This window comes from Colias croceus, chromosome 21 (genome assembly GCF_905220415.1).
Source record: "Colias croceus chromosome 21, ilColCroc2.1".
Lineage (NCBI taxonomy): Eukaryota > Metazoa > Arthropoda > Insecta > Lepidoptera > Pieridae > Colias > Colias croceus.
Window position 1 is genome coordinate 7,655,333 of NC_059557.1, and position 23,114 is coordinate 7,678,446.

General features: G+C 36.0%; 2 protein-coding genes across 2 annotated transcripts in view; one reads left to right on the forward strand and one right to left on the reverse strand.

The window, feature by feature from the left end:
* Positions 1 to 137: 137 nt before the first annotated feature.
* Positions 138 to 2,489, forward strand: LOC123701182. The gene is made up of 6 exons (XM_045648579.1): positions 138 to 196; positions 457 to 668; positions 917 to 969; positions 1,226 to 1,324; positions 1,676 to 1,776; positions 1,909 to 2,489. Exons 1-6 carry the CDS (start codon positions 138 to 140, stop codon positions 2,006 to 2,008), a joined length of 624 nt encoding a protein of 207 aa, XP_045504535.1. The 3' UTR covers positions 2,009 to 2,489.
* A 9-nt stretch (positions 2,490 to 2,498) lies between these two features.
* Positions 2,499 to 23,114, reverse strand: part of LOC123701184 (hemicentin-1-like) — a 33,157-nt gene continuing 12,541 nt past the window's right edge. The window contains exons 24-46 of the mRNA XM_045648580.1: positions 22,785 to 22,938; positions 21,714 to 21,835; positions 21,302 to 21,445; positions 20,789 to 20,923; positions 20,355 to 20,467; positions 19,327 to 19,557; positions 18,727 to 18,880; positions 18,223 to 18,340; positions 17,329 to 17,539; positions 16,590 to 16,809; positions 15,953 to 16,258; positions 15,456 to 15,634; positions 14,672 to 14,899; positions 13,514 to 13,676; positions 12,905 to 13,021; positions 12,330 to 12,424; positions 7,863 to 7,985; positions 7,029 to 7,124; positions 6,834 to 6,942; positions 6,306 to 6,419; positions 5,667 to 5,795; positions 4,899 to 5,024; positions 2,499 to 2,828 (exon numbers count right to left, since the gene is read on the reverse strand). Coding sequence (XP_045504536.1) covers positions 2,740 to 2,828; positions 4,899 to 5,024; positions 5,667 to 5,795; positions 6,306 to 6,419; positions 6,834 to 6,942; positions 7,029 to 7,124; positions 7,863 to 7,985; positions 12,330 to 12,424; positions 12,905 to 13,021; positions 13,514 to 13,676; positions 14,672 to 14,899; positions 15,456 to 15,634; positions 15,953 to 16,258; positions 16,590 to 16,809; positions 17,329 to 17,539; positions 18,223 to 18,340; positions 18,727 to 18,880; positions 19,327 to 19,557; positions 20,355 to 20,467; positions 20,789 to 20,923; positions 21,302 to 21,445; positions 21,714 to 21,835; positions 22,785 to 22,938 — 3,476 coding nt within the window. The 3' untranslated portion in view covers positions 2,499 to 2,739. The remainder of the gene's footprint in view (positions 2,829 to 4,898; positions 5,025 to 5,666; positions 5,796 to 6,305; positions 6,420 to 6,833; positions 6,943 to 7,028; positions 7,125 to 7,862; positions 7,986 to 12,329; positions 12,425 to 12,904; positions 13,022 to 13,513; positions 13,677 to 14,671; positions 14,900 to 15,455; positions 15,635 to 15,952; positions 16,259 to 16,589; positions 16,810 to 17,328; positions 17,540 to 18,222; positions 18,341 to 18,726; positions 18,881 to 19,326; positions 19,558 to 20,354; positions 20,468 to 20,788; positions 20,924 to 21,301; positions 21,446 to 21,713; positions 21,836 to 22,784; positions 22,939 to 23,114) is intronic.

Here is a 23,114-nt window from a genome sequence, read left to right on the forward strand (position 1 = left end):
ATCTGTAATGAAATTTGAAATACTCATCACTGCTTCACAAGTTTGTTTGATCAATATTAATTATTAGTTAGATACTTTAGTTTTTAATAATTAAAGTGAAACTGAATTAAATATATTTTTAGATAAACTCAGTAGCTATGAACGAAAATGAAATTGAAAGTTTAAAAACCGAGTTAGAACATGAAAAAACATGCAGGTAATTCTATTGATATATGTACTAGCTTTCCACCTACGAATTCGTCCGCTTTGTATAAAAATCAACAAATTATTTACTTAAACCTTCCTTGAGAACCACGCTATCCATTTGTGAAAACTGAATTAAAATCGGTTCAGTAGATGTGAGTGTAGACAGACAGACGCGACAGAGGATTTTGTATTATAATATTTACTTCTCAGATATAGGTATCTATTGATAACATATTTATTGAATTAATGATAATTTAAATAATTTATCAGAGAAGCAGCTGCGTGGCAAAATGGGGAGCTGGAAAAACAAATAGTATGCATACAGGAAGATTTGCGCAAACCAGACTATCCTTGGGACTTTGACAATGATTTACAAAAGGAGAGTTCGCGACATAAACAATTATTGGAAGCGATAGAGACTTTACGGGAACAACTCCCTATATTACGGGATAAGATAAGGAATGCTAAAGTTTGTGGCCCAGGTACCTGTGACAAAACAGTGAAGGTTTTTACATGTTTTAAGCTATTGCATAGCTTCTATTGCGGGCCTTGAGCGCGGGGACCGAATCGAGAAATTCCGTAACGAAAAACCTCACTTGGCTTAAAGGCATGCTATGCAATAGCTTTACCGCGGCAGTCCCCGAGTGCCACACGTCTTTTTTTTACAATTCTTGGTATGTAGTTATCTAAGGTAGTTAGTTAACTTATTTTTTAATATTTTTTTTTTCAGACTGCAAATTGAAACACGATGACTTGAATATTAACTTGGATATTCTGACTCCTGTAAGTAATCAATCTAAATTTTTTTCACGATTTACAATACCTATGCGCAATTGCTTCGCGACATTCCCTCATAATGTTTCCATGTCCTATTACACTTCTTTCAAATTTATTTATTTCTGTAGCAAATATCATGAAAAATTAGATCCAGTACAATTAGTGGGCGTGAAAACGTCACAGAAATTCAGGTCAAGAGTTACTTCGAATTTATAATATTTTATATTGGTACATAATGATTTTTAAATGGGTAACATTGCAGGCGGAGCTTTTGCGAACTGTGAAACGTTTTGAACGTTTGAAAACGGACCTCGTCAGCACTTTGCGAAGTAAAGAGTGGCGACTGGATTCGGAGTCTAAGGTAAATGTATTTTTTTCCTTTTGATCGATGTACTATCAATCAAAAGGAAAAAAAATACGTGTGGCACTCGAGGACTGCCGCGGTAAATGGCGGTAAAGCTATATTGCATAGCATCACATCGCTGTGCCGGTTGGAGTGAGGGGAGTTAGGTTTTTTGGTTACGGAATTTTTACATTCGGTCGCTGGCTGCTGCACTCAAAGTCTGGGATAAAAGCTATGCAATAGCTTAAAAAATTAAAGCTTTCGTATAAAAAAAAAAAAACTTTTAATCATTTTTTAATTTTTTATTGAAAGATAAAGTATGCACGTAAAATTTTTATTATAATAACTAAACTTAAAATAATATTTCAGTTATTCGTGAGGGTGAATGACCAACGGACGTATCTGCAGAATGAGCTTATGATTTGTCACAATAATATAATGCGTTTACAAAGAAACGGCTCGTATTGGCAGTAAGTATTATTGATTATTGCCATGCTAAAAAGGACTTTATTTTAACACGATTATGAACTATTGACCTATAGTTTATAAATTGTAGATATCGTATTGTAATTTTTGTGAATTTTATTACTGATATGTTCCAGGAATATTCCAAGAAAGAACGACGAGAGAGTTCTGGACCCAAAGCGAGGACCAATAAAGAAAATATTCTGTAACGATCGTCTGCCGCCTATCGTCACTTAGAATTTTACTTCATTAAGTATAATATCTTTTTCACAACACAAAGTTTCATGAGTAGAGTAAATTGTATGGAAATTATTGTCACTCGTGTTTAATAGGAATGTAGAACATAGAAGTAATATAGATAGAGCAGGAAAGTCAGACTTCCAGCTTTCTTTAGAGAGAGATGGAAGATCGCGGTACCCTATCTGTTGCGAATTTTTAGAAATAGCGCGAAAAAATAGCAATTTCCGAAACAATTACGTTAAAAGACAGAGATAGACGAGGCACTAAAATTTTCCCTCTCATTATAAACTTAACCGATAAAAAACAGATGTTGTATGTCTTCTTTGCTCTATTTATAATGCCTGTATGACGTAGAATGGTATATAACGTGTTGAAGAAAATGATATTTTTTATCAGACAGCGATGTTAAGAAGTATTGTTTTCTAGCATGCTATTGGGTTAGATAAATAAAAATACAATTGTAAATAATATTGTTTTATTTCGTACTTCTTTCAACTATTTTATAAATATACAATGCATTTTTATAATTAAGGCAGTTTTGCGCAATTTATTAAAGTATTAAATTATGCAGCAAAAATATCAAAATCCTATCCATAAAAACAACCTACGTGAAACACTCGTATTACAACAAATTATCATAATTTTTATTCCAATGTTTTTTTTTTTATATCCTTAATAATAATATACAAATACAAATAAAGATGTAATAGCACTCTATTGTTTTGAGGTTATCTGGCAGGATAGTCTATGGACGTGCTGAGATAATCTTCAGTATCCATATCTTCGTAGGAATAGCGAGGCTTGTTGTACTTGGAGGCTGTAATGTGAGAAAATAGCGATTTAAAAAAATCTGATAAGGTGAAGCATGGAAAAAATGTCAAACTTGTATTGTAAGCTCACAATTTAATTGATATTGAAATAAAAAAAGAACACACGTGTCAGAAGTGAAACTTCTTTGGCAAGATTCATAGATAATAAAATAGCCGTCTTTCATGATGTCATGTTATTGCTATGACGCGTTCTTGAAATTTTACTAAAGAAGTTTCATTCATTTTTTACGATTAACTCATTCACTCGTTCATATCATTCACTCATTCACTATAGCTTGTGTGCAGTAGCTGTAGGGCGTAGTTATGTGCGGTTTCAGCGGGGAGCGGGTAAAGAGCACGAGTTAGAAGTTAGAAAGAAACTGAATGATCGGTCCTCTCCCCCGCCTCGCTGTGCACATACACAAACAGTCCTACAGCCACTGTGGTCAAGCATATATAAGTCAATCAAATCATATCTGTACTAATTTAATAAAGCTGAAGAGTTTTTTTGTTTGAACGCGCTAATCTCAGGAACTACTGGTCTGATTTGAAAAATTCTTTCGGTGTTAGATAGCCCATTTCTCGAGGAAGGTTATAGGCATATATTATCATTTTAAGACCAACAGGAGCGGAGCCACGCGGGATAAACCGCGGAGCGCAGCTTGTTGGTACTATAAATCATAAATATTTTTGTAACAATTCACTCATTCATATCATTCATTTATTCAAATGATTCCCTCGTTCACTCTTGTATATCATTTACTCGTGTCACTCGTGTATACCATTCACTCGTTCACTCGTGTATACCATTCACTCGTTCACCAATACTCACGCGGCACGCAGTGATGCCTGTCGGCATGCAGCCGCAGGTGGTTGGGGCAGGCGCACACGTGCCCGCCCGCCACGTTCACCAATACTCACGCGGCACGCAGTGATGCCTGTCGGCATGCAGCCGCAGGTGGTTGGGGCAGGCGCACACGTGCCCGCCCGCCACGTTCACCAATACTCACGCGGCACGCAGTGATGCCTGTCGGCATGCAGCCGCAGGTGGTTGGGGCAGGCGCACACGTGCCCGCCCGCCACGTTCACCAATACTCACGCGGCACGCAGTGATGCCTGTCGGCATGCAGCCGCAGGTGGTTGGGGCAGGCGCACACGTGCCCGCCCGCCACGTTCACCAATACTCACGCGGCACGCAGTGATGCCTGTCGGCATGCAGCCGCAGGTGGTTGGGGCAGGCGCACACGTGCCCGCCCGCCACGTTCACCAATACTCACGCGGCACGCAGTGATGCCTGTCGGCATGCAGCCGCAGGTGGTTGGGGCAGGCGCACACGTGCCCGCCCGCCACGTTCACCAATACTCACGCGGCACGCAGTGATGCCTGTCGGCATGCAGCCGCAGGTGGTTGGGGCAGGCGCACACGTGCCCGCCCGCCACGTTCACCAATACTCACGCGGCACGCAGTGATGCCTGTCGGCATGCAGCCGCAGGTGGTTGGGGCAGGCGCACACGTGCCCGCCCGCCACGTTCACCAATACTCACGCGGCACGCAGTGATGCCTGTCGGCATGCAGCCGCAGGTGGTTGGGGCAGGCGCACACGTGCCCGCCCGCCACGTTCACCAATACTCACGCGGCACGCAGTGATGCCTGTCGGCATGCAGCCGCAGGTGGTTGGGGCAGGCGCACACGTGCCCGCCCGCCACGTTCACCAATACTCACGCGGCACGCAGTGATGCCTGTCGGCATGCAGCCGCAGGTGGTTGGGGCAGGCGCACACGTGCCCGCCCGCCACGTTCACCAATACTCACGCGGCACGCAGTGATGCCTGTCGGCATGCAGCCGCAGGTGGTTGGGGCAGGCGCACACGTGCCCGCCCGCCACGTTCACCAATACTCACGCGGCACGCAGTGATGCCTGTCGGCATGCAGCCGCAGGTGGTTGGGGCAGGCGCACACGTGCCCGCCCGCCACGTTCACCAATACTCACGCGGCACGCAGTGATGCCTGTCGGCATGCAGCCGCAGGTGGTTGGGGCAGGCGCACACGTGCCCGCCCGCCACGTTCACCAATACTCACGCGGCACGCAGTGATGCCTGTCGGCATGCAGCCGCAGGTGGTTGGGGCAGGCGCACACGTGCCCGCCCGCCACGTTCACGCACGCGAACTCGCACCCGCTTATGTTGAGTGCACACTCGTTTATATCTGTTATTTGGAATTAAAAAACATTTGAGTTAAATTAGAATAGAAACGAGTATGTACAGCATTTCAAAATCGTTTATTACAAGCATGATTATTTTAAAATAAATATGTGTGCGTCTTCATCTATGTGTATCGTGGTTGTGGTGATTTTTTTTTAATTATAGAGGGGAAAAATACTGTTAAGTACCTCAGGTCAAGATCTGCGACCTGGTATGTCGGTCTCGATCATTGTCTCATGGTCCATACCGAATAAAACAACAGACGCGTGTGCACGTGTTTGTGTCTGCATGTGACGCGTATGCACGTGTGTGTGTACATGTGACGCGTATGCACGTGTTTGTGTCTGCATGTGACGTGTGTCTGTGTGCATGTGACGCGTGTACACGTGTGTCTGTGTGCATGTGACGTCTGTACACGTGTGTCTGTGTGCATGTGACGCGTGTACACGTGTGTCTGTGTGCATGTGACGTCTGTACACGTGTGTGTCTGCATGTGACGTGTGTACACGTGTGTCTGCATGTGACGTGTGTACACGTGTGTCTGCATGTGACGTGTGTACACGTGTGTGTACATGTGACGCGTGTGCACGTGTTTGTGTCTGCATGTGACGTGTGTACATGTGACGTGTGTGCACGTGTGACCCACCGAGGCAGCGCGCGTTAGGCCCGGCTGCGCGGTAGCCGCGCGGGCAGGCGCAGCGGTAGCCGCCCACACGGTTGGCGCACACTTGCGTGCTGTGGCACAGGTTCAGTGGGAGATGGCACTCGTCCACGTCTGTGAACACATTAGCAGAATATACAGATACAGTAGGGAAACTTAGTACAAGAAAGAAAGAAAGAAGAAGAAACGTTCGTAATGGCTCACAGACACTAAAATCTTTTAGCAAGGCATTTGATTTATTGAATCATATGTTTTTTGATGAGAAATATATCTAAAGGACAACAAGGGTTATTTTAACGGTAGTCAGTTTTGTTAATTCCAAAATCGTATAAAAAATACAAAGATTCACGAGTAAATTTCTATTAAAACGAAAATTCAAGGCAGTTCCACAAGAATCTGTTTTGAGGCCAATATTTTTCATTTTGTCGATGTATGATTTTACCAACAGATTTTAATATAATTTAAAAGCATACGCAGATAAATTAAATTAAATGAACAAGTTTCAATAATTTTAGCTATGATAGATATCTAAGTAAGTTAACAAAAAAACAAGAGCACAAAATTACATGAAGATTGTTATAATTACTCACGTACTCTTAAAAGAAAAAAATTCGTTCCACTTACCAATACAAATATTTTCTTCAGCATTATGTTTGAAGCCAGGATCACAAGGGCCTCGCTCACTGCCGTCTAAGTTTTCTGTCACATTCACGTCATAATATGTGGGCATGCTGGACGCTGTGGATAGAAGTTTTGGTTAATTATAAAATATTCGATCACTGAAATGTATTGTTTGGATTAAATTTAATCAATCAAAGCGTGTGTTCCGAGCACACCTGTCACAAGTAAACTTCTTTGGCAAGATTGAAAGATACCATAATTGTCGCCTTACTCCATGACGTAACGATATGGCCATGACGCGACCTTGAAATTTTACTCTCGACGCGCTTAAAGAAGTTTCACTTCTAAACAGGGAATTTCGAGTTCCAGTTAAAACAATGAATTATAAACAGTATTAAAGGCAACGAACAAAGAAAAATTACATTCTACAATAATAACGTGGAAATATTCGTCAATGTCACTAGAGTTAACAAAGGTATAAGAAATTTTAACTATTCTCTTTACAAAAGACAAAATATTTATTTTCCATACTTGGTGCAGTGTAATAGTCGTCAAATTCGTCATTTGATGGTTGCGAGTTGTATTGCTGCTCAATGTCTGGCCCAATCTCAAATGTAGCTTCAGGCAAGAAGTCAGTAAGCTATAATATGAAGATCAAATATTAATGAAAACTATACTGAAAAGAGCTGCGAGTAAGTTTGAGAAATATAATAAATTTTAACTTACTCCATTATGTTCGTTATCCGCACTGCTGAAAACATCATTTTCCAGTCGCTGCCTTTTGGGTGTAGGACATGGAGGTAGACCACGACATCTCCTTATCTAAATATATTTATAAGTATTTAATTATTCAATAGTACCATAAGAGTTGTATTGAGTCGTGTGGTATGTGGTTTAATGTTCGAGTGTTTTGTGGTGCTGGTGTGGTTTAGTGTTACAATGCAGTGAGGCTTAATATTAATTACAGCGTGTAGTATTATGTAAAAAAATATTTATTTTATTTATTATTTATTTGAAAATGAAAAATTGTAATAAATACACGAGTAAGAGATGTTTTTTTGACTGTCTTATGCGATGTGTGATATATTGTTTGTCGTGTGTGATGTTTTGTGTCTCATGTGTGATGAGTGTGATGATCTTTGCACACCCAATAGATAGGTAGAATGTATTAGCCACATAATATTGAAATTAAAACATCTGTAATTTGTAACTACATTCTTGCAAATAAATATAATTTGAATTAGTCATATATCACGTGTGATGTATTGTTTATTTCTGTATGTGGTGCTATGACTTGTTTTATGTTTCATGTGGCATATGTGCTATATTGTCAAGCGTGTGAGGCGTGTCATGACGTGAGTGTATAGTGTGAATTCTGTTGCTATTGCATGTATCGTGTATCTGTGATGCTTTGTGTCGTGTCATGTGTGATGTTTCTCGCATCAAGTGTCGTGTGTCACGTGTCATGTCATGTGTGATCTATCAAATATCGAGTGTTATGAGTCTTGTGTGTACATGTGTTTGTCATTTGTTGTGTCATTGGCATTGTATCATATTCACCTGCACATTATCCCCGCTACAGTCTCGCACACGACACCGGCGAGTACGCGCCTGTGTAGCGGCGCCGCAAGTCGCGGAACATACGGACCAACGCGACCAGTGAGACCATTCACTGATACTTTCCTGGGGGTTTAAATAAATAAATAAAATAAATAAAAAGTGTGCGTGTTCTAGTGTACACACGTAAGAAGTGAAACTTCTTTATGACCTTATTTTTAAAAAAATAATTTACTATATGTAACTTTACAGAAATACGTCGAATAACGCATGGTAGGGATAAGAAAAAGATGGCGCGTAACGGAAAAATGTTACACTAAATTTTTTTTCAACCCCGATAAAGAAGTTTCACTTCAAAAACACTTTATTGTACAATGCACAGATAATCTATACATATAATAAATCTGTAGAAGGGTCAATTCTGTACATTGAAAATATTGAAAAAATAAATAGCAGGGGGTGTTACTGAATCGATACCAAAACCAAATATGTGATTAAAAAATTTTTTGTCTGTCTGTCTGTCCGTCTGTCTGTCTGTCTGTCTGTCTGTATGTGAAGGCATCACGTGAAAACTAACGGTTCGATTTCGATGAAACTTGGTATAATTATACCTTATTATCCTGGGCATAAAATAGGATACTTTTTATCCCGGAAAAATGCATAGAAAAAAAATAAATCTTAATTTTTCCGCGCGGACGGAGTCGCGGGCGGAAGCTAGTTATAATAATAAAACCTTATTTATTCCATAACTCTTAAGTTTACATTTCAAATGATTGTTAGTATTGTTAATATGTTGTTACGCTAGTTAATTAGTGTTAGTATGATTTATAATTATGTTTAATGAGGTATGGATCTCGTTTGAGTAAAGGCCTCCTCCATTTTCTTCCACAGGTTTCTATCTATTCCTTATTTATCCAATTCTTCCCCGCAATCTCTATAATATCATCAGCCCACCTTTTGAGTGGACGTCCAACATTTCTTTTTCCCAATGCTGGTCCTTTCCATTTGGCATTTGCCATGTCCACCTTTTGTCGGTATAGCGAGAGATGTGACCTGCCCATTGCCACTTAAACTTCAAAGCGTGTGTTAGTGCGTCTAAAATTTTTGTTTTATGTCGTATTGTTTTATTTGTTATTTTGTTTTTTATATTTATGTTTAAGATACTTCTCTCCATTGCCCTTTGTGTTGTACTTAATCTTTGTTTAATTTTACTTGTGTAGGTCCATGTTTGACATCCATATAGCAGACTAGGCAAGATACACGTATCCATTATAGTTCTCTTTAACTTCATACTATAGTTTCCTTTAAGTATTTCTTTATGTGACCAAAACTTTTTCCATGTAATATTTATTCTTCTCTCTACCTCTTCTTCGTTATTAGTTCTACTGAATGATATTTGTTTTCCTAGATATATATAATTATTAACATATTCGATATTGCCTCCGCTTACGGTGATAGGTGTTTTAACGCTATTAGTAAGGATTTTAGTTTTGCTTCTATTTAGTTGTAGGCCTACCTTACCACTTTCTTGATCTAGCTCTCGTAGCATATCTTCTAGTTGTTTGGCCGTTTCAGAGAATACGATGATGTCATCTGCGAACCTGAGATGATTCAAATGTCTTCCGTCAATTCTAATGCCGTATTTTGCCCACTGTAGGTTAGTAAATATGCTTTCCAGCACAGCTATGAAAAGTTTAGGCGACAAAGGGTCGCCTTGTCTGACTCCCCTTTCTATTCTAATAGGATCACCTCTTTTTTCTAATTTTACCTTACTAGTACTGTTGGAGTAAATGCTTTTTATAATATTTATGTATTTGTCTTCCACGTTTGATGATTTTAGTGCGTTCCAAATTGAATTATGGCTAATGCTGTCGAAAGCTTTACTATAGTCGATGCAGGCTATGTACAGAGGCTTATTATATTCTTCATATTTTTCAATTAGTTGTTCCACAGTATGGATATGGTCGATTGTACTAAAACCTGAACAAAAACCCGCCTGTTCTACTGGTTGTGTGTCGTTAATTTTTTAGAAATTCGTTTTAATATTATAGAAGAAAAGAGTTTATATATACTTGCTAGTAAGTTAATTGGTCTATAGTTAGTTATTTCCAGTGGATTCCCCTTTTTATATATCAAAATTATATCAGATGAACACCATTGTTTCGGCACTGTTTCAGTGTCAAGTATCATATTGAAGAGATGTGTTAAGTGTTTAAGTAAAATGGGGGCTCCTAATTTAAGAGATTCGTTTGTCAACCCGTCTGGTCCAGGGCTCTTCTCGTTCTTAAGCTTTTTTATTTGTGAGTATACTTCTTCTTCTCTTATTGGTTCAATTGAGTGTTTATTGTTGTCCGCACTACTGTATTTTTTGTATTTTGTCTCGTTTTCTTTTTTGCTATATAGCTCTCTGTAAAATTCCGTCGCATGGTCTATCACGTCTTTCCTTGTCTTTGTTTCGCCTGTTTGGTATTGCAGTTTCTGTATCCATTTCTTTTGTAGGGTCAATTCTTTATAAGCTCTCTTAGCACTTCTATATGTATTTAGATTCCTTGATATAATTTCTTCTCTATGTTTATTATAGTCTAATTTAATTGATTTATTCGTAGTTTTAAATGTATTCGTAGTTTTAAGTGTTTGGGTAAGTTCTTTTTTCTGTTGTTTGGTTTTATTTTTAGTATGTATTAATTCAGAGCGTTTTTTGATTAGTTGTAGGGTATGTTCCGTGAGTATTCTATTTTGTTTCTTTTGAATAGGGTTACTGTACAAGCTGCTTTTTATGTGTTTCTCCAATAAATCGTAATATATTTGGACATTTTCTGAAAGTTTAATATTTGTGTCTTTTAGGTTGTCTCTCAGGCGGTTTTTGTATAATTCTATTTCGTTTTCTGTTTTAGGACTTTTAATAATGTTTTTGAAGTTTCTCCTGCTTTTCGTTTTTAGACATATGGTAATTGTTGCCCTTAATAATCTGTGGTCAGAAGAGAAGCTGACTTGATTGAGAACTTCGATATTGCTGATCGTATGGGGTTGGTTGGTCATAATAAAATCGATTTCATTTTTAACTTTTTGATTAGGTGCCATCCATGTCCATTTTCTCTTTTCTTTTTTCTTGAAGAATGTGTTCATGATGAATAGTTGGTGTTCAATGGCATAATCTATTAGTTGTTGTCCCCTTTTATTGCGTTGCCCATAGCCATATCTTCCCATGCACAGTCTTTCTTCTGGTTTAGGATGACCGATTTTTGCGTTAAAGTCTCCCATTACTATGAGATTCTCTCCAGCAAGAAGGTGTGCTTTTTCCATGTCGTTGTAGAATGTTTGGACTTCTTCCTCCTTGGATGTCTCCGTAGGAGCATATGCCTGAATTATAGATATTGTAAACTGTTCTAACTTTAGCTGTAACAGAGCTACTCTTTCGGAGATTCCAGTGAAATTGTGTATATTTCCTTTATATTTTTTATTAAGCAGAAATCCAACGCCATGAAGGCCTTTCGTTTCGCCAATGTAACATAAAATATAATCTTGATACTCTTCTATATTACAACCAAGTCTTTTCACTTCAGATAGTCCTAGTATATCAAAATCTATATTTTCAAGTGCGTAAATTAGTTGGAGATATCTCTCGGTGGATGAAAGGGATCTTACATTATATGTTCCAATTTTTATACTGTTTTTATTGTTTGTCTTAGTTTCTGTATTGTAATCATTGTGTTTAGTTAGAAAATTTTTTAGTGGAGGGTAGTGGTCTGATTCCCCTCGAGGACCAGTCGGCTTGGGGAATATTTCTTTATTTATATTGTTACGTTTAAATTTGGCTGTTGTCTCGTTCCGGTGGCTGATGTGTGTATGTCATTGTCTCTGATCGACAATCGAACAATGCACAGATATGAAAATATAATAACATACAAAAGGAATCTTAACCGTACAATTGGCGGCCTTATCGCTTTGAAGCGATTTCTTCCAGGCAACCTTGAAAAGATTGAAAAAGGTAGATACTGCATATACAAGGAGTGAATACACATAATTAGTATAATAGATATAAGTAAGGTATAAAATTACATATAACATATAAGAAAGAAATAAAAACGTGCAGAAGAAGATATAATAGTTAAAACAGTTTTAGTTACAACCGATTTTTAGTTTTTTTTATAGTTATCGAATAGATTTTTCAATTATTTTGATGAGGGGGAGGGGTTTATAACAGTTATGGATGTTCTATTTGTCAATCTGTATTTGAAAAGCTTATTATGAATAGACGTGGTTTTTAGATTTTTTTATTTTGCCAGACACATAATTTTTTAATGCCAGACAGATTTTTTTATTTTGCCAGACAGATAATACAAAATATTTTTGTATGGTGCAAATACATTTGGAAACTAAAAAAGTAATTTAGATTTTTTGTCTGCATTAAACTTGAAAATACTAATTTATACTGCTTGCCATAAATAATTAAGTTTAAAGTATAAATACCTCGCATGGCGGCATCTGACACTTTCTTTGTTCTACGGATGAGCCCTTACAAGCTGATTCGTCCAAAATAATCTTATCTGTTTGACTAGACTTATCTGCAAAATAAGTCATTTGAAAGGAATTAGATAAATAAGTTGTTAAGAATACACTATTTCTAATCTATACTTATATAATAAAGCTGAAGAGTTTGTTTTGTTTGTTTGTTTGTTTGAACGCGCTAATCTCGGGAACTACTGGTCCGATTTGAAAAATTTTTTCGGTCTTACATAGCCCATTTTTCGAGGAAGGCTATAGGCTATACATATATCATCACGCTAAGACCAACAGGAGCAGAACAATGCGGGTGAAACCGCGGGGAACAGCTAGTAGATTATAAATATCAAGAATTTTGATATGGCCAACGACGCCATTTCCTAACATTGCGTCGTCAGAAAGTGCAGTTGAAGTGGTAAGGAACGCACAGTAATTAAACGTATTAAATGTGATGGAAAAAATGGAAAATTAAGAAATATTTTCAGGTCTATGTTAGCATTGTATTATTGTCAGCTAGTGTATAAAGTGATAAGGTAACATACCATAAGTGTGGTTACTATCATCTATGTGTTGGCAGATTCTAGACCGCACTTGCACACCGCGTCCACAGGTCGCATTGCAGTAGCCCCAGCCCGACCAAGCGCTCCATTTGCCTGGCACTGAAGGATTAATTTTTAATGTTGTAGCATTAATTTTAATACAATTAATATTTAATTATCTTTTGAAGTGAAACTTCTTAAGGCGCGTTGAGAGTACAATTTCAAGATCGCGTCATGGCAATACCGTCACGTCATGGAGTAAGGCGATGATTTTGATACTTTTTGCCAAGAAGTTTCACTTCTAACACGTGCGTTCTTTTTTGATTGTGAAGCGGAGATCCAACCTGCACAATTTAATGCGTTCTCACAAATAGTTTTTTTCTGTAGGTACACACAAACATACAAACACACAACTCACACGACAAGCGCGTACACCCGGTGCGCAGTGCCGGGTGTACGTACGAGTATGCGTGTGTCGTGTGTGATCTTTCGTGTATCATGTGTGATGAGGCGTGTATCGCTATCGCGTATGATATTATATTACATCGCGTATGATAAAATATGTTGTGTGTGATCTGTCACGTCATGTGTGATCTGTCAAATAGCACACACCTCTCACAACAAGCTCGTACACCCGGTGCGCCGTGCCGGCTGCGTTCTCCGCGACACAAATGTACCGGCCCGCGTCGCGAGTGTTGGCACTCCACACAGCTAGCACACTGTGACCTTGTACGTTCTGTACGTTGGGTAGATTGTCGCTGAGCTTTTGGATATCCTGGAAAATTGTGGAAAAAGATATGGGTACTTAGAAAATACATATTTTAATGTTCATTTAGAAATTAAAGACTTTTTAACGGATTTTAAACGCGATTTATTCATAATATTATTTTCCCGACGTTTCTTGACGGTCATTCAAAAATTGCTATTTGTAAACTACCTCCACCTATTCCTCCGTACTTTGTTTGTTCATTGTTCATTGTCCATAGAACAGAGTTAAACATAACATATTGTCAGGTGGTGGCTACGCGTAGGTATAATATAATAAAAACCTACTCTTAAATTGTCTCATTTACACATACCAGTGAGATCGGTATCCAGGGATAAGGGTGCTTTTTCACCAATAATGTGCGAGGAATGTGTTTGTAAAAACCAATCATATCGCTTCATTCAGTTTGAAGCGTTTATCATTTGAATAGGGATACTATTAGTTATTTACAAACACATTCCTCGCTACACATCCTCGTATATTGGTAGAAAAGCAACCTACTTGTGGTACCTATATTGTGGCAGCTTCACACTTGATTTATGTCTTGAACTATAATTGAATTTATAAATCGCTCCAAATTCTCAGGATGCTCGTAATCGTTCGTGATATCTGCTGCGAAATGAACATAGAAGCTGTTGCTGACTATTTTACTATAGAGCCGCCATTACATCCTGATGTCTGCTCCACTTCGTGCCGTGAAGTTCAATTTCCAATAAATAAATCTATACAGGGTGTTCTATCCTCGGTGCACTAAGCCCGAAGGAACTTATAGATTCTCGTACATTGATTACTTAAAAAATAATTAAACAAAAATCACGACGCCTAATTTTTTTATAAAATATTTCCTTCAATTCTATGTTTTCATAGAGTTTTACGAGTCTTTTTACGTACTCACCGTTTGCGAAACTACAAGTTCTTTTGAACTTGGTACTCCATGGCTGGGATTCCCTATAATATGTATATACAATGGTGATATAAGAATAACTGGTACAATATAAGAATACCTTCAACCAACTAATCTTCGGCGGTGGATTACCGTCCACTTCACACTTCAATACAATGCTCCGTCTCAAAGGCACCACGTGTCTTTCTGTTATATTATTGCCCATATTACGCGCAATGGATGGAGGCTTTTCAATAATGACGTCATAAATTATCTCAGTTGATCCGACTTTGTTCGTCATAATACAGGAATATTTGCCCGTGTCGAGAACTTCAGTATCGTTTATTAACTGAAAATAATAAGTTAAAAATTTTAACCTTAATGGTAGTTTATATATTAATGGTAGTTTTTTTTTACTATTTGTCGTATATATGTACTGGAATAAAAAATCTTACTTGACAATAAAATCACTCATTTCTTCCTTGGATATTAAAAACGTTTTACCTTTTTCTCCAGTGAAACTTCTTTAGGCGCGTTGAGAGTAAAATTTCAAGTTCGCGTCATGGCAATACCGCCACATCATGGAGGCGACGATTTTTTTATCTTTGAATCTTACCAAAGAAGTTTCACTTCTGACACGTGTGCCTGGCACACACGCTCTATTTGTAAGAAAAAAGTGTCATCAATAGCACCATCTTCTTAATATATATAAATCTCGTGTCACAATGTTTGTCCTCAATGGACTCCTAAACCACTTAACCGATTATAATAAAATTCGCACACCATGTGCAGTTCGATCCAACTTGAGAGATAGGATAATTTAAATCTCAAATCTTTTTAGAGAAAGCGGGCGAAGCCGCGGGCGGTAAGCTAGTTACTTTATAAAAATAAAAAGGACTACTCACCAAAGTGTAATTATCATTGATCAAATGAATTCTCTCAGTTTCGGCTATCTCAGTATATGGGTGTTTGACCCACATCACGTAGGGTAAAGGTTTTCCCTCAACAGGACAAGTTAGATTTAGAGGCTTTCCAAACAGTAGGTTTACGTGTTTTGTGTTGTCTTTTTGTTGTGGGGGTGCGACTAGACACATATATTAATTAAATTTAAAATTAGTATTATTGCTTTTTTTAAAAACTAGATTTGTGTCTGTAATCTGTATATTGTTTGGTATATTGTGTTAGTTTTGCCTAGTCATGTTAAGATTAGTTATTAAAATTGAACATTCAGGTATGGTCAGGATTTTTTTAATTGTAACTGAGCGAAATAATAAATAATAATAATAAGTTATAAAATTTCATGAAAATTGTGCTTTATTAAAAAAAATCAATAATTTGCCATATTTTATAATTCATACCTTTGAAAATTACCACATAAATTAATAATAAATAAATTTCTTACCCAAAACATCAATCAAATAAATAACACTAGTTTCTCCCACACCGTTTCTGGCAACACACGTGTAATTCCCCGAATGTTCTTCACTTGCCCGATTCACGGCTATAATTTCCCCATATTCCTTTGAAACCATAGAGTCATCGAACAATCGTAGAGGCAGGCCATCTTTGAACCAATAGATATCTGGCATGGGGTAGCCATATGCGTGACAATGCATGAAGAAAGATTGATCGGACATTACTTCTAATTTTATTGGGCTATCTGTGGTATTGTCATTACGGAAGAGCGTTTTAAATATTGTGGGTGGCTCTAAAAAATTACATTGATATTATTAAGAGCTACAACTAGTGTCAGAAAGTAGAATCAGTTTCAAAGGATTTATGGCAGACAATTTATAATATTTTACTTATTTATGAAATTTAAAAAATGACCAAATCATATCACGTTATTTTTTATTAGTCCATGTTGTGTTGCATATTTTTCATCTATCTTCTGATTCATTTAAAATAAAATGTGCGTCTTTAAAACGTACATACTTTTTCAATTTGAAAATTAACTATTTAGTTTGTTATTTTTTATCATTATTTAACCAAAAAATTTAAAATGCTTTAAAAATAGAGTTAAATAATATAGCACTTACCTAGTACATTTATCTTCAACTGCCTTTCATCCATACCCCCTTCATTCACTGCAATACATACATATGTTCCTGCTTGTGTGATGGCAACACTATCAAACGTTAAATCAGCGTAAGTAGCGCCCTTGTCATTTTGACTTATTTTATTGCCATGCTTAAACCATTGTATCGTTGGTTTCGGATTGCCTTTCGCTTCACATGCTATTCTGACGTTTGAATTGAGCTAAAAGTTATATTTTCTATTAAACACTATAGATATAAAGTCGTCACTTATGGTATAATATATCAAGGTTAGCCCCCCGGAATAGAAAATATTTGAATGGGGAATTTATAATCACTTCCGATTGACTTTGGAATCGCTGTTGGCAGATAATAACAAATTGACGGCGAATTTTGATGCATTTTCAAATGACTGCCCTATTGCTTCAACCCAGGGGCAAAAGGGGCTCGCGCACAACGCACCAGCTAGTTAAACACTATAGATATAAAGTCGTCACTTATGGTATGAAGTTGACACTAATGCAATGGTATAAAGAGGAAGGTTTATTTTTTTGTTCTAATGTACATTCAAAAGCGACTAGACCAATTTGGAATATACTTTCACTTGTAATAAGCTATATTATTTTTCAGTGACACAGAACTATTAAAACTACTGTGTAACCATAACAATAAAATTAATACCGAATACAATATTAATAATAATCATCGATTATATTACCAAAAAGCAAAAATTATAACTTACAGCAACATCAACACTACCCTCTAAATCAGTTCCTTCCCCATTTCTAAACACCACAATACTCTTCACCCTGGCGACACTGACAACCGTCACATTATACACTAAGTGGGCAACACCGACTTTGTTGAGGGCAACACAGCGGAATGTACCCTCGGATTTTGGAGTCACTGACGTTGATGTTAGCGATGTGTTTGTGATGTGCCAGTTTGTGTTACTGAAAATTATTGTATATAATTAATAATAATCAATTATTCAAGTACTAATAACAATATAAAAATAAATAAATAAAACTGATAATTTTGATGCTGTGGAATTGAGAACATTTTAATGTGTATTATTAATAAATTACTTATTCGTATACTAATTATAATATAACGTAAATTAAGATATCAAAGGTGCCAACTGCCCCAGTTAAAATAGAATACTCTTAGTGCGTCCAATGATTGTTTTAAATTAATAATAATATTCCCAAAATAAAATTTAAAGCCAAACTACTAGTTACAAAAAAAAACTTAAAATTGAATATTTAAAACACCATAATATTAAATTATGGTATTACCACCATAATATTAATATTAAATTATGGTAGTACCATAACATTAAACAGTATTATTAACCGACTTCAAAAAAAAGGAGGAGGTTATCAATTCGGCCGGTATGTTTTTTTTTTTTTTTTTTTTATGTATGTACACCGATTACTCCGAGGTTTCTGAACCAATTTACGTGATTCTTTTTTTGTTCGATGCGGGATGGTGTCGAATTGGTCCCATAAAAATTTTATTCGGATAGGCCCAGTAGTTTTTATTTTATGAGCATTTTTGTCTGTAGGTATTTGTAAATTTTGCAAGTGCAAGTTTGAAGTCGGTTGTTTTTAACGCAGTTATTATTTTAACTTACTCAAAACTCCATGTAACATTTGGTTCGGGGACGCCCTTTGCGTTACAATCAAGTGTTGCATTTGCTCCTTCCTTCAATTGTACATCTAATACATCGAACTCCGATATAAAAGGCGGGACTAAAATATATAAATATTTATGACTGTATTTTCTAATAAAATAAAATAAATATAGCTTGATATATTATGTAGATGAAAAAGCATTTAAAACATTTCTCCTAACTTTATTTCAAAAAGTAAATCAATTAAGATGGTTTGAAAAACTTTTCTAGATTGTTAGTACAGTAACGAATTATTAAAATTGCATAAATTTTGCAAATTATTTAACGTTACTTTTTAAGGTTTAGTCAGGTTTAATGTCAAAGTGACATTTCCCGCATATTTTTGTTTATTAAGGAATAATAACTATACCTTTTGTACATAAGAAACTTCTTATATTTCTTACAGATTGTAAGTAAAATTTCGAAATAGAAAAAAGCCCAATAAAAATAATTAATTTTGCTTACCCAATACACCTAAAGTAAACTCCCTACTCACGGTACCGTATTCATTACTAACAATACACTTGTATTCGCCCGCGTGGTGTGTTTTTATATTTAGTACTACAAGTTTGTCCCGATCTTCCCCAAGTAATAACTTTGAGTTAAATAGCCATTTTGTCTGAAAATAAATATTTATATACAAGAAAGCGAAAATAAATCAAAGACATTTGTGACATTTTTATAATTCTTATGAGATTATTTCAGACTCTGAAATTGAAGTCAAATAACAGACGTTGCGCCATGCGACATTATCTAAACAGCAAGTAATTTTTTAAGGCTGAATGATCGAAATTAATAATAAAAAGATATACCTTTTACGTGCTATTTATGTCAGGTTGTAGATAACTAAATAAATCATTTATTTAACACCATTTTATATTACACACACTTATTGACCCAGGTAACGATGGTTACTAGTTATTATTCTGTGACCCAGGCTCCTAATATAGTTTACAAACTGCTTTTCAGGAGCCATTTACAACAATACTAATACATAAGCCATTACAATAACGTTTTAATTATTTTGTAGTTTATAGATTTTTTCTTATATGTTTTCATACATACCTTAGCACTCGGCTTCGCATCGACCTCACAATCGAAATACCAATCCCACCCTTTAGTCTCCTCTACATGTTTCCCCGGGTTAGCGTGGAAGCGTGGCGCCCACGCTACGTCCACGCTCACACTGGAATGTGCGGAACCCACTGTGTTGGACACCATACAAGAATATGTGCCTGATTGTGAACGTGATACGTTCGGAAATTTGAGAAATCCTGTTGATATTAGCGTGCCGTCCTAATCAACAAAGAAACAGGATAATTTAAAGCTTTTTTTGATTTGATTCATCATATATTTAAACGAAATTCCAAAAATGGGTTTATCGTAATTAAATATCTTTTATAATAACCAAACCACGTTTATAAATAACTTGATAATGATCAACATTATAACTGCACTAAGATTTTATTTGCGTTCTGTACAGTGGGTTAATTCATTCCAGAGTTAGCGTGAAAATTCATTCCACGCTCACGCTGGATCCGCTGGAATGTGCGGAACCCACTGTGTTGGACACTATACATGAGTATGTGCCGGAGTGTGAGCGTGATACGTTTGGGAATTTGAGATATCCTATTGATATTAGCGTGCCGTGCTATTGAAGGACAAAAAATTAATATTATTCCTATTAGGGAATAAACAATGGACTATTTAAACTATAAAATCGGAGGTTTTTAATTCTTGGCATATTTGTTTTATTTTAATCCAATTGCTGCGTAATGAAAATATTCAAAATCTTAAATCAAATATTTAAATTTCTCAACTGATCGATATAATCCTTTTGTAGTCACAGTTAGTGTGCTTTTCCACTAGACGATGTGCAAAGATGCGGACTGAGGGATGCGTTTGTAAGGAATCAATCATATCGCTTCATAGCGAATCAAGCGAATCGCAGCCTTAAAAATTTTGACTTTTGTCAAACCAAATAAAAATATTAAATATAGAAAGAGCAAAATGTATAATCAACTCTTTTTTCAATTCAATGTATAATCAATCAACAACTCCAAATGTTATAATTATTTTCAAAACCATCGAACCTTATACCATTTGATTTCTTCTGCATGTTTCACTGGACACTCCACTTTTGCATATTTTCCTTCCTCTAACGTCACTTTTGTTAGCGCTTCGTCCGATTGTGCTATTGGTAGGGCTATAACAAAAATACAATTATTTGGTTACTATAAATGTTTAATTAAAGTCGTATTAGTCGTATAGTCGACTAACAGTATTTATAAATTTACAAATAAAACAGATATGATCATTAGAGAAGAAAAAGAACAGGTGATTTAAGGTTGTTCAAAAATAACATCATATCCGATGTAGGTATGTACTGGTAAGTAACAGTTATAGATAAAAAGTATCCCATATTATATACCTTCGTATACTAATTTAGGTCATTATTTCATTAATCGTTACGCTTGAGTTGTGTGATTTTTTTTGGAACAAATTCCTTAAAAATACATATACTTACGATAAATGTTCACCTTAACATTTTCAGTGACGTTTCCTAGATAGTTCCTTGCGATACAAGTGTAGTTCCCGCTCATTTCAGCTGAGGGTAGATTTATTGTTAGACTACCCTCACTGTCGATATTGTAACGGGAATCTAAAGTGAATACAAAAAAAAAAGTTTTTAAAGGTTAGATTCCTTTCAAATATTAGAAAATTAAATAAAGATAAATATTTAATATTTTTATTAACTTGGAGGTAGCTATTATATAAAAAATATGTGTAATAATTTTATTCATGAATTTGTGCAGTTACTTGTGACAATTGTTTCACCCCTGAAAATGGAATATGCAAAATCGTTTAAGAAAGTTTAAGAATTTCATTACAAATTACAATTCATTACGTATTTTTCAAGTAAATAAAAACAAATTTCGCAAAATAACCTTTAATTTTATCTCGAAAGACAGATAAGACAAAGACACATATAAAACAAGATTAAATTTTTTCACAAAAGATGAGGGTAGATTTAGCTAACCTCTGTCCAAATAATATTTATCCTTCATCCACACGACATAAGGTCGAGGTTTGCCCGTAGCTTTGCATGATAGAGTTATAGCGGTATCTCTACCCTCTATTCCTATGTATTCTTTTAACTTATTCGATATTATTCTTGGCGGTTCTGAAATAAAATAAATTTTGTTAAGTATTCGTAATTAGCACTTTGTAAAGTATTTTAATTTTCTAATTTACAAAAATACGATTTGCACACAAGTTAGATGAATATTTCTTTAGTCCGTATAAACAGAAATCCGAAAAAATGTCAAAAAACGTTTTTTTTATTCATTTAAGTAACGTCTAATTAAAATATGAGCTTGTAAATCAGTCAAATTGAAATCACAGAGATACACTTCTATTGTACAAATTATTTAAGTTATTAATGAACTTACCGTGTGTATCAAGTACAAATCTCTTGACATCAAATCCAGCGATATTCTCAGCCACACATACATACTCGCCCACTTTATCTGAACTAACATTTTGTATGTACAAATTACCAATATTGTTGAAACTGGAAGGAAAAAGTTAATTTAAAAAAATAGGCTCCTGAATTATTTACATTTAAGGAGCACAGTACTGTTCATATTAATGTAGGTATTAAGGTATTAACCAGCGAAAAAATCGTGGTCACTCTACAACGCAGCGGCAGTGACTAACCACGCACTGACTTGTCTGTTTACACGGGGTTTATTTGGCTGACGCGAGGGTGCGCGGGTGGCCGGGGGCGCCAACTGACTTTAAAATATTCGTGTCCGAATATTCAACTCAGCGCTGACTTCAAGTCTCTGTACTGACTTCAAATCTGTTTACACAGGGTTTTTTTCGGGTCAGCACTGATTTGTCTCGAATTTGTAGTCAGTTACTGACCCTGTGTAAATCAGCACTAATAATATAATATGTATACTGGGAATAGAGATCCATCTCGCGGTATTTTTTTTGCCAATTAATTTGAAACTGCAGCGACCTCATATTTTTTTATGTGAATTCATCGATGTACAACTGCTAATGAGCCATAATAAATAAATAAATAAATAAAACCTCTGGATTTGTGGTTCCGTAACTTTTGTCAATATATATAACTACGTAAATCTATAGAATTATAATATCATAAAATAATTACCTAATGTGGTGTTTGCAGTCAGAGACTGATTTAATTTCATAATACAAAATGATAAGACTGATTTCAATTTATCATTTTATATTATGAAATTAAATTAGTCTAGCTGCAAACACCAAATTTTTTAATATTTGGTAACAGGAATGAGGAAATATATTTTATGGTCGGCCAAGCTCTGCAACCAGCCTTACTGTTCATGTTTACCTGGCATGCGAACTGTGGGTTGCTGTGCCCATGTGATGGTAATTGTGTGGTACTTTGGATGGGCAAGTAAAATATAACACTAACTTAACTATTTACCCCATATTTGATCCTATCATAATTAATTAACGAATAAAATTACCTAATTTCCGTAGCATTTTCCGTCAACATTTCCCCATTAAACTCCCAAGATATATCCGGTATGGGGAAACCGATCGCATCACATGATAACGTCACGTTACTTGCTTCTAGAACATTCTTATTTTCTTCGAGCGGTGGAACTATAGATGGCGGCACTGTGACAAAACTTTATTTATTTAATATTATATTTAGTCTGTAGTTAGTATAGTTTATTAGGAATATTTTTAGTATATAATATTTTTAGTTATACAACACAAAATATTTTTTATTTACGAGAAAAACGAACGGCGTCATACCTAATAATTATATTATGGTTTGAACATTATGAACA

Coding starts and splice junctions, on each gene's coding strand:
- LOC123701182 (XM_045648579.1), top strand. CDS start 138: ATGAACGAAAATGAAATTGAAAGTTTAAAAACCGAGTTAGAACATGAA. Junction 669..916: donor TGCTAAAGTTTGTGGCCCAG/GTACCTGTGACA, acceptor TTTTTTTTTCAG/ACTGCAAATTGAAACACGAT. Junction 1,777..1,908: donor AGAAACGGCTCGTATTGGCA/GTAAGTATTATT, acceptor GATATGTTCCAG/GAATATTCCAAGAAAGAACG.